The 12,265-nt window shown below is 43.6% G+C and overlaps 1 protein-coding gene across 1 annotated transcript; it reads right to left on the bottom strand.

The window, feature by feature from the left end:
- Window positions 1-4,489: 4,489 nt before the first annotated feature.
- Window positions 4,490-5,568, bottom strand: LOC147417757 (protein MAINTENANCE OF PSII UNDER HIGH LIGHT 1-like). The gene is made up of 3 exons (XM_086507359.1): window positions 5,342-5,568; window positions 5,123-5,260; window positions 4,490-5,048 (listed from the first exon to the last, which is right to left on the bottom strand). Exons 1-3 carry the CDS (start codon window positions 5,501-5,503, stop codon window positions 4,692-4,694), a joined length of 657 nt encoding a protein of 218 aa, XP_086363485.1. The 5' UTR covers window positions 5,504-5,568; the 3' UTR covers window positions 4,490-4,691.
- Window positions 5,569-12,265: the final 6,697 nt, after the last annotated feature.

Here is a 12,265-nt window from a genome sequence, read left to right as displayed (position 1 = left end):
TTAAACATTGTGTATTCCTTGAAAGCAAAGAAGGTGGAAGATTAGTCACAAAATCCGTGAAAAGTCTTAAAATGGACCTTCAGGAATAGGTTGTAGCACCAAAAGACCTTGCTGATTATCCCTTTACTTTTTGACAAACGGAACATTGTGTGACATACTTTAACACATCTTTTCGCATTTTAAGGAATACCAATGCTTACTGAACAAACATGCTACAACTTGTGCTATGAATGGTGACCTTGCAAGGAATTATCATGCAGAACTTGCTGAAACGATCAACGATTGTTAAATATTATATATCCCTTGCATGCAAAGAAGTTGGAAGATTGGTCACCACAAAGGGGATACCACTGCTTAATGAACAAACGTGCTACATCTTGAGTTGTGAATGTGGCCTTGCAAGGAATTAACATGCAGAACTTACTAAACAATCAAAGATTGTTAAAACATCTTGTATTCCTTGAATGCAAAGAAGATGGAAATTAGTCAGACAATCCATAAAAATGTCCTCAAATGGACCTTCGAGAATAGACGACATCAAGAGGCCTTGTTGCTTTTCCCTGGAGGCTTTTACTTTTTGACAAATCGAACAGTGTGACATACTTAAACACGTCGTTTCGTATTTTAGGCCAATAAAAGAATCTTTCTACTTTTCATGCCAATAAAAGATTCATGCCTTTGTGCCCACCCGTGAGTGCATGATGTGCATCGTGCGATATGGCTTGCCTGAGAGAAGGAACACACAAAGGCGATGACAAAAATACAAAAGACCGTCACGAATGAGATAGTTGTTGCCCTTGTGCGGCAAGAGCATGCAATCGTTGCTTACCTATAGCAAAGGATTCCATACCAATAAAATTGGCTCTTAACAAGAGTACAAGTCTTGTTTACACCTAGGTGTCCCTCTTAGAGTTCAATTTCCTGCCCGGTGGTAGCTCCAATATCTCCCAGGAGCAGATTACGGAGTGAGGGCTGTTTTGTGGCTATGCTCGGTTGTACTTGAGCTAGACGTACTTGTTCACGGCGGTGCACTTCACTATGTTGCTCAACCCAGTAGGCTAGCATGAGGCGGCACACCCGTTCCTAGGGTTACCCGGTGTCAGAGTCTAGCTCTCTACAGTTTTGCTACTAAATATGTGTCCAAGGTCACTTTCAGTGAGTTTACATATTTATTAGCATTTTTCCCAGTTTCTAGGAACGTGGGGTTTTCTACCAGTAGGTAAGAGCATGGAAAACTACCAAAATCTCACATAAATATGTGCAACCCTTGCAGGACATGAAAACATCCTGCTCTCGTAAGCTATGACATAGGGCAATTTCCCAATTGCCCTATATAAGTAGTCCCTCCCCTTGAGTTAACACCCACATTTTATGACGAGGAAGGTTTTGATATAATTCCCTTCGAGATGGTGAATGCTATCTTGGAACCGGAACGGGAAACTGAGGAGACTGAAATGAAAGAGACAGTTGATTGCAAACAAATAGTGGACGAGGTTTGCATTCAAGATATTAGTGATAAAAGTGACTAGGAGTCCAAGATTCGTGCGGTGATTTATTACAGAATGACGTTGAGGATGAGCTATTGAGTAGCTCTCTGAAAATGAGGATAAGCCAAAACAACAAGAGGTACTCTTCTATGACATTTTCCAAATTAGAAATCGAGAAGATAGCAGAGATATCAGGCAAAACGAGTGCAAAAACAAAGGAAAAAACAAGAAAGAACGATACCTTGATTGCTGAGCAAAACACAGTATTTGATGCTCGTTGGAGTAGAAGACTGTGTCAAGGATAAGATCACCCGAAAACCAGTGAAACCAGCTTCTATGAAGACAAATCCAAAGAAGAGAAGCAAAGCGAAACCAAGAGACACAACTGAAACATCGTAAAAAATGTTCAAGACTGAGCAAAAGCGTGAATATCAAAAGCTAAGACAAACTATGAAAGAAGTTTGGACAACAGAGATTTAAAGTGAAGAGGAATCTGACACGGATAAATTTGATGTACCCCCTCACTAAAAAAATTACCCCATTCAGGATAGAAGAATCGTGGTTCAATAGCCAATGAGAGAACTCAAAGAATTGGGAACGTCTTATGACGGACTTGAGAACGCCAAGCGGATCGACTTAGTTGAACCAAGAGAAGAACCGAAGCCGGGTTATATAGCCACAGACCTCACCGAGGAGAAAGCAACTTCTAATAGCTACTCTCAAGTAGTATAGAGATGTGTTTGCATGTCTTCACCTTGCATGATGAGTGAGCAGCGGAGAGGGTGTGAGCTAGGCGCGCCAAAAATGTTGGAGAGAGAGAGAGAGAGAGAGAGAGAGAGAAAACACAAGTGCTCTGCAAATGATGCTCTCAACACACAATGTATGAACAAGACCCTAACCATTCTATTCAAAGAATGTTAGGTTGAGGTAGGGCAAAATGTGTAACTGATAGCGTTTCAAAATGCTTTCCGACAAAGCCTCTGATTCTTCGCCGCGAGGCTCAAGAAAAACGCCAACGTTTTTTTTTGTGTGTGTGTGTGTGTGTTTTGGGGGGGGGGGAGGGATTTTAGATCTCCACGCTTCTTCTCCAAGGGTCGCCTTGCTCCACCAAGGCTCTGGTACCATGTCAAAGTCAATGAAGCGGAAGCGTAGAGACAGAGAGAGAGAGAGAGTCTCCTGAACCAACGTTGGCAATGAAATAACTGATGTACAATACAATGGGGGCTAAGGGTTGCTTATATAGCAACCTCAGTAAATTGCCCTACCCAGACTTTGACAAATAAGTAAAATAAATACCTAAAAGCCAAACTAAATAATAGGACCCACCATCAGATTCATCTTTAAATATGCCCCCTTGAATCCGTCTCATTTGTCATCATTTATGCGCTGCTTACTACGAATCTGGAAGGACTTACGTCTTGATTTGGTTCGCCACCCGTCCTCGTGTGTCGAGGCGGTAGCGAGGCAACCCCTTGTATTGAATGCATATGTGACAGATTCAGAAGGTCAATTAGGCAAGAGGACACACATTGACTAGGCTAGATGGGATGATGGGCCAGCAAGCTCTTTACACAGTTGATCAGAAGATTCCTTAGTTGGGGCAGAGGTAATTGGAGCTACCTACGGGATCCGCATAGGGGTTGCGTATGAGAGAAATTGATGACACTATTCCACCCAACTCTCTCTCTCTCTCTCTCTCTCTCTCTCTCTCTCTCTCTCTCTCAAACACACACACACACACACACACACACACTACACTACAAAAGAGCCAATTTCTGCTACTTGAAAATCCCACAACTACCAATTCATGCCAAGGGCAACTTACAAAGCAAGCCTCAAGGAAAAACCTGGAGAATACTCATACACATGAGCCACATGGGCATGAAGCACAACAGGACGAACAATTAGGAGCACTGAACTCGAGGCTCTAGAGAAGACAGTCCACTTGCTTAAGGTGGCTCCCACATTCCTGGCTGAGGCTCTCTCCATAGAGAGAGTTAAGGAGGCTCAGGACCAACCAGAAAGTATCCAATTGCTGATAACCTGGTAGCACAATCACATCCTGCACACAGCAAACAAAAAGAAAAGGACGAAAGATACAAAAGAGAAAACACAAACTCAGTCGCAAACAAAAACGAGAACACTTCACAACATGCTCCACACACCCACTCAACTCACACACCCAACCTACAGGCTACAAACACACACACAAGAGAGCAAGATGCGATAGAACACAGACACAAACTCACACATATTCGAAGCAGTCCAGCAAAAAAGAATATAAGGATAAAACAGAAACAACCAAAAAAATCATCAGAAAAATGAAAACAGGAAACAAAAAAGAAAAAGCAGAGGAGAACAGAAGAGCACAGTGCAGTAGCCCAAAAGAACCCCTTCAGCTGTGAAGGTGCAGGAAGAGTCGCCAATCTCTGTCACAGTTCTCTCTAGACCTCTCCCTTCACATGTGGAGGGCAAACTGCTGAAGCTGTTTCAACAAGACTGTTGCCCATAGTGAGGGCATCAAGGAACCTCAACCAGAAAAGCAAGCCACATAACCCTGAAAAGAGGAAGAAAAGGGGAAGGGGAATTGGGGACGAGGCTGATGGCCGCGACCAAACAGAACAGACTGTCATGGCTCTCCTCTGAAGCAGCAAAAACAAGCAACAGCTGTAAGGGCCAGTAACTAGGCGGCAGCCACGGCAACCAGGCTGAGCGACAGCCACACCAAGGCAAAGCAGTAGGTTAGCTGCCGGCAGCAGTGAGGCAGGTCACAAGCGGGACTGAGCAGTTAAGCAGCAAGATGAAAAGGGTGCAGCTCCCGGGCAGGAACTGAAGCACAGGGATTCACCGCACAGGGAAAGCTCTCTCTCTCTCTCTCTCTCTCTCTCTCTCTCTCTCTCTCTCTCTCTCTCTCTCTCTCTCTCTCTCTCTCTCAACACACACGCACACCCAAACACAACCAACACAGCTCACAAACAACACACACACAAAGATGCGACCACTAAGGAACAGGTAAATGATACATTAATTCCATGTTTACAGATGCTGTGTAGAACATCATACTAACCGAATGCTCTGGATTCCAATCTGCTTATGGCAAGATAATAACTAGAACCGGTTGTAAACAAATGAACAATTTACAGGGAGCTTTGGGCAAAACTTGCTTGGTGGTGGTTCAAATAGTACAGTGATAGGTGACTCTGCCTATAGTTCTGTGGCAGCGACCCCCGGCTGCTCCACCAGAATATTGTCAGTAGAGGAAACAGGCGCTTCACCCATTGGAGGTGTTTCCGATTGAGATGGTACGAGCTCTTGAGGTGATTGAGGAAGCTCGGGAGTAGCGATGACAGGAGTAAACCTCTGAATGTAGTAGGAGAGGTTGGCAGTATCTACAGGAGGGGGAGGTGGCGAGGATACACTGACCGTGAGGAGCACCACGCCAGCCCCCACAAGTAGACCCAGAGCCAGCCCCACCGCCACAATGAGCGTCTGCTCCGACCCCTCTGAGGAATCCCCTGCTGTGTTGGAGCTGATCACATTTTCCGACACGTACACTGTAGGCTGCATCCAATGGATCATTACATTAGTACAGCATCATCGATCGGGCAGCAGCAGCACGTCTAATCAAGACCTACTTCCACAGCGTAGATATTTGTCTGCCCAGCCGTATCTTTTTCAACATATCCTGTCCATTTCTTTTTGCTCAGAGGTGGGAATGTTCCGAGCACTTTCGTGCTCTCGGAAGCTTTCCATTCCATGCTCACTTTCCCCACCTGCTTCCCACATGCAGAGACGCTCTAGCATAACGACATTAAGACAATAACACAATAGTGACCCTCAGAAATCCCACATACCTCCTTCTCTGGAGCGCAGTCTTCTTCATTGCAGTCCTCTGGTGCAGACACTGCCTTCACTGGCAGGTGCTTGGGCGCTCTCCGGCCATGTAGCCAAGCACCCCTGCCACCACCTCGCGAGTTGGGATAGAGAACACGACTTGGCAGAGTGCTGCACGCCATCTACTCTCCTCTCTCTCGCTCTCTGTCTACTCTCGCTCTCTCTCTCTCTTTCGGAGGATGCGTTGTCCTACGTGGTGCCCTTCTTGCCATCGAAACAGATTGCCCTTTATCTGCATCCATGTTCTTTTCTATGTAATTTCATTTGACCATAATTTTCAAGGTCATTGTAGGCTAGAAGGGTTTTTATAGAGAGTAACGCTATGGTCACGCGAGGCTTAGTTCTCCGTAGATCAGCCGACGGGCCCTGACGCATGGCAGCTTTCCAAAGCTTCTCACCGGCTTAGTACGCCAACTATGCCTATTTAGGCATAGTCACAAAATTATGCCGGTGTACTCCCGGTCAACTCTTTCTCTCTCTCTCCTACCTGCGCCTTGCCCTTTCTCTCTCTACCTGCTGCCAGAGGTGGACGCTCTACGCTACTGTCAGTAGCTGTCAAAGCTTAGTGAGAACTAAGCCTCACGTGACCATGCTCTAAGTGAGAACTTCTTCAAAGGAAAAGTTTTGCATCTTGAAATGCCATGGCATCTTCACACACATGATATTTCTCATCTTATCTCCCTCAAAATAGGTATCTCCCCCTCTTGCTCCAAGCTTGATTGTCGGGCGACGCAACAAATTGTGCACATACTACCACATGTGTGCACCCTTTGATAGAGAGGCGGCAAAGTAATCTCAACTCTCTCGCATTAAATTAACCAACTGCGTCGTCCGCACACATCTTCGTCTTCCACGTTTACTTTTGATGTGCGAATGCGTCGACAAGGACAATAACTCTATACCCAAAATTACCTTGGGTAAAGAATTGATTTTCGGTTATCAAGATTACTATTGCATACAAGATCTAGAATGCATGATTGGTGCTAGCAACGAAAATTAGTTAGGGTCGTGAATCCCACCCCCCATGCTCATGGTAGTTAATGATGAAGGTGATGAGGGATGTTTAATAACAATTGGCAATCTTTAGTGGCAACCTTACTATGGGTTTAACAACGAAGTACATTGCAAATCAAGACCCACAAGCAATAGCAAACACTCTCATCGTTGCCTTGTCATTGGAGTGACTCATAATCCTGCAAACTCACGAAGAGAGAGAGACTGTGTGTGTGTGTGTGTGTGTGTGTGTGTGTGTGTGTGTGTGTTGTTGTTGTTTTTAGACTTATACTTATACGCAAAAGAACATAAAAATTCAAAAGGCATATGGCTTTAAACAAAGGACAATGATTAGCACAAAAACAACTCAATCTTTGATTCATTTTTGTACATCATATTGAGAATGAAGTATCATTCTAGTGTTTTGTACATAAGATAGTCAAGAACAATGTATTTTGAAGTGAAAGAGGCTAGGTTCGACACTGATGGACACCAGCTTAGCCGAAAAAATCCAAAGTAAAGATAGAGTCCTCACCTACATCCATATAAACAAGACAACACATTCGTTAGCCTTGAATACATATTACACGTGTCAACGAACCTATCAATTGTTATCCATGTTCTACTTAAAACCTTTTTAACTTATACCTACCATCCATGTAGCGTTAAAGATCAACAAGTATCCATTCTCAGAACAGTAAGCCACAAATGAAAGTGACGTGTGTGTGTGTGTGTGTGTGTATGTGTGTGTGTGTGAAAGAGAGAGAGAGAGAGAGGGGGGGGGGGGGGGGGGGGGGGGGGGGGGGGGGGGGGGGGGGGGGGGGGGGGGGGGGGGGGGGGGGGGGGGGGGGGGGGGCAACAAGTTTGACTACATGACCAACAAACATTCTATTGAGTGAAAAGATAATGATAGAGAGATTTTGATTCGAAAATTTTGAATACAACTGATTTGAAATCATAGGTTAGCTTTAATCAATGGTATACATACATGCTCAGTCATCATCTTGTGTAGCTCTAAGCAAGTCTTGTAACTATTACCTCCACCCATCGTGAAAGAAACACATATTAATATTTACATCATGGTTTGGAGGTGTCAAACTTACAAGACACTTATTATCAACTTCCAACTTAGAGTAACCACTAGATAGTTCATCTATGCATAGAGTGGAAGACATGTCGATGTTGTGAGATGTAGAAGAGTATGGCATGATGAGCAAGTCTTCTAGCTACCAATTGTATGGATTCACCACCATAACCTTCATGTAGAACTACAAGGTCGGTCCCATTTAGGAGTGGAGGAAGTGGAGAGTCAAGTAGGCAACATGGTATGTGTGTCCCGCTTTAAAGAGAGGAGGTATACCTCCTACATGCATACTCATCATTTTTCATGGTAGCTTTCTTGTATGTAGAGTTCCTCAAATGAAGAGTTTGGCATACCCTTTGTGAAGAATCCGAGTGGGAAAGGGGGGATGGGAATGGAGAGAGCTTTTGAAGGGAGCTTTTTCCAAATTTTGCTCAACTATCTAATTTAAAAAAATGCTCACTTCGCTCCAAAATCAGGTTTTGGAGCGATCTTTTCAAAGCGAGTTTTTTTTCAATACCTCAATCTCTCTCTCTCTCTCTCTCTCTCTCTCTCTCTCTCTCTCACACACACACACACACACACACACACACACACTCACTCTATAGAAGAAGGCGGGTTGAAGCACGTCCGTAGGTGACTTTTCTAGTAACGGTTGTCATGGCATTGAAGACTTGCTATAAACCATAGAAAGTTTTGAGAGAGGAGGACTTATCGGTGATTTGGAGAACTTGGGCTGCAATGTCTCTATTTGTCTCTAGAGCGTAGAGCCTCTAGCGTAGTTGAATGTCATAGAAATCTTGTGATAATTTAGGCTCCTCAGTTTACAGTAGTGTTTCTTGTCATTGTGTACATGAAGCATTTAAATTAGGAGAAATATCTGATGAGGGTGGACATGCTAAAGCCTGATAAGTGATGGCGAGTATGTAGCCCACCAACTCGCGTGCAGTGACAACAGCCAACCTTCAAAGAGAGCCAAGCCGACTCATGAAAATAAGTACCATGATCCGGAATACAACCTATTATTTTGGTGGGCAGGGATTGCATAGTTATGTGCAAGAACTGGCCATCCACCTCGATGATTGATCCGGGAGCTTCTGCCTTGATGGTGACACTGACACTGAGGGTGTTGTTAATGACGAGGGTCCAGGTTTGCGAGGTTCTGACCGTGAGATTATCGTTGAAGGAGTAGGAGGCACGGTGGGAGGAGGTGTTGGTTTGGTCATAGGTTTTGAGGGTCTTGGGGGCCACCTGCTCAATGTCTAACTGGAGAGTGGGGTAGCTGACGCCGGTTAGCTGGGTGCTACTAATGGAGGAGCCGAGGAAGAAGTAGTCGTGGGCATCGATGTCCTCGTTGGCATTGTAGATGGCGCCTACCAAGATGCTCGACCTGTCACCCCACGTGCGTCCACTTTGCAGCGTCATCTCTCTCTCTCTCTCTCTCTCTCTCTCTCTCTCTCTCTCTCTCTCTCTCTCTCTCTCTCTCTCTCTCTCTCTCTCTCTCTCTCTCTCTCTCTCTCTCTCTCTCTCTCTCTCTCTCTCTCTCTCTCTCTCTCTCTCTCTCTCTCTCTCTCTCTCTCTCTCTCTCTGCTCAGGTTAGCGCTAGCCCTCAGCTGAGTTGAGGATGAGGGAGGGGGAGAGAGAGAGAGAGCCCCTCAAAATTTTCGCCGAGCAGTGTTCGGGAAAAATGTGTCTCAGCTTAATATCGTGTCGTTTTCAATTTCAAAAATGTCGGTTGAGGGTAAGGGAAATTTCACCCCAAAATAGTGTAAAATAGTGTAAAACCCCAGGAAATAAACCTTATTTTCTAAAAATTTCCTCTTGCCAAATTCAAGGGAAGGAATTTTTTATGTTTGGAAAAATGATTTTTTTCGATCGATGGTTCTGAGTGGTGCTAGTGTAGTTGAAAGAAAAGAAAATGGCATCAGGTTAGGCACTTTCTGGGACAGGTGTTGTTTGCCAATTCACGGCTTGCCAAAAACATTTTTCCTAACCACAGCTAGAAAAATACAGTTTTCCTAATCGAAGAAAGTAAGGGCAAACTTGAAATTCTCTCGTTTTAAGGTCAAAATTTCAAGCTTTTGCCGGTAATCACATTAGAACTTGAGTAAATTTCCTTGTTTTCTTCAAGGAAATCACAAAATCTAATCGAGATTTTACAATTTCAACGAGTTAAATAGAATGGACCCTGGGTTTTTTCTAACATTGTTCTTAACCGAATAAAATAAGGGTAGACTTAAAACTATTCCGGTTTTTAGGTCAAAATTTGAAGCAATTGCCGGTAACTACACTAAAACTTATTATATTTTGCTGGTTTTTTCAAAGGCAAGCTCATAATCTAAACTCGGTTTTGCAATTTTAATCGGTTAAAATACACTACACACAGGTTTTTGGCAAACACTAGAATGGACCCCGCGTTTTTTATAACATTGTTCCTAACCGAATAAAATAAGGGTAGACTTAAAACTATTCCGGTTTTTAGGTCAAAATTTGAAGCAACTGCTGGTAACTACACTAAAACTTATTATATTTTGCCGGTTTTTGCAAAGGCAAGCTCATAGTCTAAACTCGGTTTTGCAATTTCAATCGGTTAAAATACACTACACCCCGGTTTTTGGCGAACACTGCATCTCTTTGAAAACTTCATAAAAAGGTTTCGACCTAAGTCAAAGGCTTACTTGCCCATGCCAACATGGTCCAATCATCACAACAACTCTAGAGACGCAAATGTAAACCAACATACCTACACACACACACACACATATATCTATCTACCTATCTCTCTCTCTCGCTCTCTCTCTCTCTCTCTCTATATATATATATATATATAGAGAGAGAGAGAGAGAGAGAGAGCGAGAGAGAGAGAGAGAGAGAGAGAGAGATTTAAAAAAATCTCGCTCCAAAAATTGATTTTAGAGCAAAGCGAGTTTTATTTTTTGAATTGGTCAGTTGAGCAAAAACCTAGAAAAAGCTCCCTCCAAACCTCAACTCCACCAACCCATAGAAAACCAATCAAACGTGTCTAGATCAAGAAATCAGTAATGGCAACCAAACCAAAGCAGATATGGATGCACAAGCCACAAAGCACCACAATGCCTTCTATTTTAATCCAACAACAATCAGGCGCAACTACACAAAGTGGTTATACTTTAAAGAAAAAATCCACATTGCTCACCAACTCTTTATCAAATGAGCCCACGTATAAGTGGATTCCAAAAATCCAAATCAGCAAAGTCACCAACCTCCGACAAAACAACATGGCAATGGAGACCCGAGTAACAAAAATGACAACCGCCAATGTAGTCTCCACGACCCAAATACAAGTGGGTACCTAAAACCATGCCAAGCCAAATGATTAATCCACCACACATACTCACACAACCTACCATCATTTGGGGTACAACGAGAATTCAAATGGTTCAAACAACTAATAAAATCTCTCACTGACTCCCCTTCCTCCCTTTTAGCTTTTCGGAGGTGAGATGCTACGTCCCAAAGTACACCCACTTGTATATACTCTTTCAAGAACAATCTCCTAAGAATAGGGTAATGTGTGCACTCTTCAACCCCTAAGGTTCTATACCAATCTCTAGCCTTCCCACTCAGGGTAAAGCTGAAGGCCTTACACTTATATAGCTCATTGTGCTCTTCCAAGGAATTGCACACGTGTTTCAACACCTCAATATGCTTTCTAACATATCTGTCACCGCTAAATTTTTTTGTGGTCTTGGCCATTTGTACCACCTTACTTCTAGGCCCTCTCTTAAGTATGCACACATATTATCCGCAATAGATTGATCATAGTTTGAGAAAATGTTGCCAAATCTCCTAAATAAGCGGGTATAGCGGGTGTAGGTGCTCTTGGAAATACATGTGGTATGGGGGTTGGCCTTGGTCTTGGCATATTCATGGTCCTTAGGTCCCATGCTTCCTACTATGTTGCACCATGCAGTGGTCCAAAGTTCACAGGTGTAGCCCTAGGCACAATAGGTGTAGCATATGACATGTTCTTTCTAACTGGAAAGGCCCCACTTGAATAAGAGCTTGTATAATGCCATTGTGGTTCATAAGCCCTTGAAATAATTGGGGGTGTAGGAGCGTGAGCATGAGGGACAACAGGTACAAAAGATTGATACACACTTGTAGGTATTGTTGTAGGCATTGTGCTACTAGGTAGTGGTGCTTTACTAATGAATGAGGTCCTGGGTGTACTTTTTTCCATGCTCATCGCTGGGTTAGGCATGCTAGCCATAGTGTCATCGAGTGAAAGATGAGCTAAATTTGGAAAGGTAAAACTATTGCTTGTGTTCCCAAGCTGCATCGAGACTCCAGGTGAAACAACATATGAAGGATCCATGGGACTCATTAAACTTGATCACTGCCAAAGTGGAAGTAAATTTCAACCACTAAAGCATCAAAGACTAAGCTACAAATATATATAAATCATGGCAAGAATCTAGGAACATCCAAACAAAGGTTTCCTTGAAATTTAAGTAAGATCTCAAAATATCTCGGCACTGAAAAACACGATCTGTAAGTACAAAACCTAGGTTGGAAATATATCCTCGATCGAAAATCCAATGCTCTCCTCATGTGCTATCAATGTCGGCTCTCCACCTTTGAGCAGGGTGCTCAGGAATCCGTCTCCCGAGAAGAGCTAAGGATGTTGTTAGCGGGTCCCCATGATGGACGTCTACAGCACAACTATCTGGCACTAACATAGTGCCAATACTGAGGGAAGCGACTCGGATGGGGCATAGAGACTCTTTGAGGGTGTTAACCTCAAGAAGCAAACCTACGAAATGAAGCT

Source organism: Adiantum capillus-veneris, chromosome 30 (genome assembly GCF_014529385.1).
Source record: "Adiantum capillus-veneris isolate H3 chromosome 30, ASM1452938v2, whole genome shotgun sequence".
In the NCBI taxonomy this organism is placed as follows: Eukaryota; Viridiplantae; Streptophyta; class Polypodiopsida; order Polypodiales; family Pteridaceae; genus Adiantum; species Adiantum capillus-veneris.
Note: the sequence above shows the minus strand (reverse complement) of the source record. Positions and strands in the feature narration are given on the sequence as shown.

Excerpts from the sequence above, each read along its gene's own strand:
- LOC147417757 (XM_086507359.1), bottom strand. The coding sequence starts at position 5,503 with ATGGCGTGCAGCACTCTGCCAAGTCGTGTTCTCTATCCCAACTCGCGA. Across the intron at positions 5,261-5,341 it reads ACTGCGCTCCAGAGAAGGAG|GTGGGGAAAGTGAGCATGGA; the intron begins GTATGTGGGATT and ends TGTGGGAAGCAG. Across the intron at positions 5,049-5,122 it reads CAAATATCTACGCTGTGGAA|CCTACAGTGTACGTGTCGGA; the intron begins GTAGGTCTTGAT and ends CATTGGATGCAG.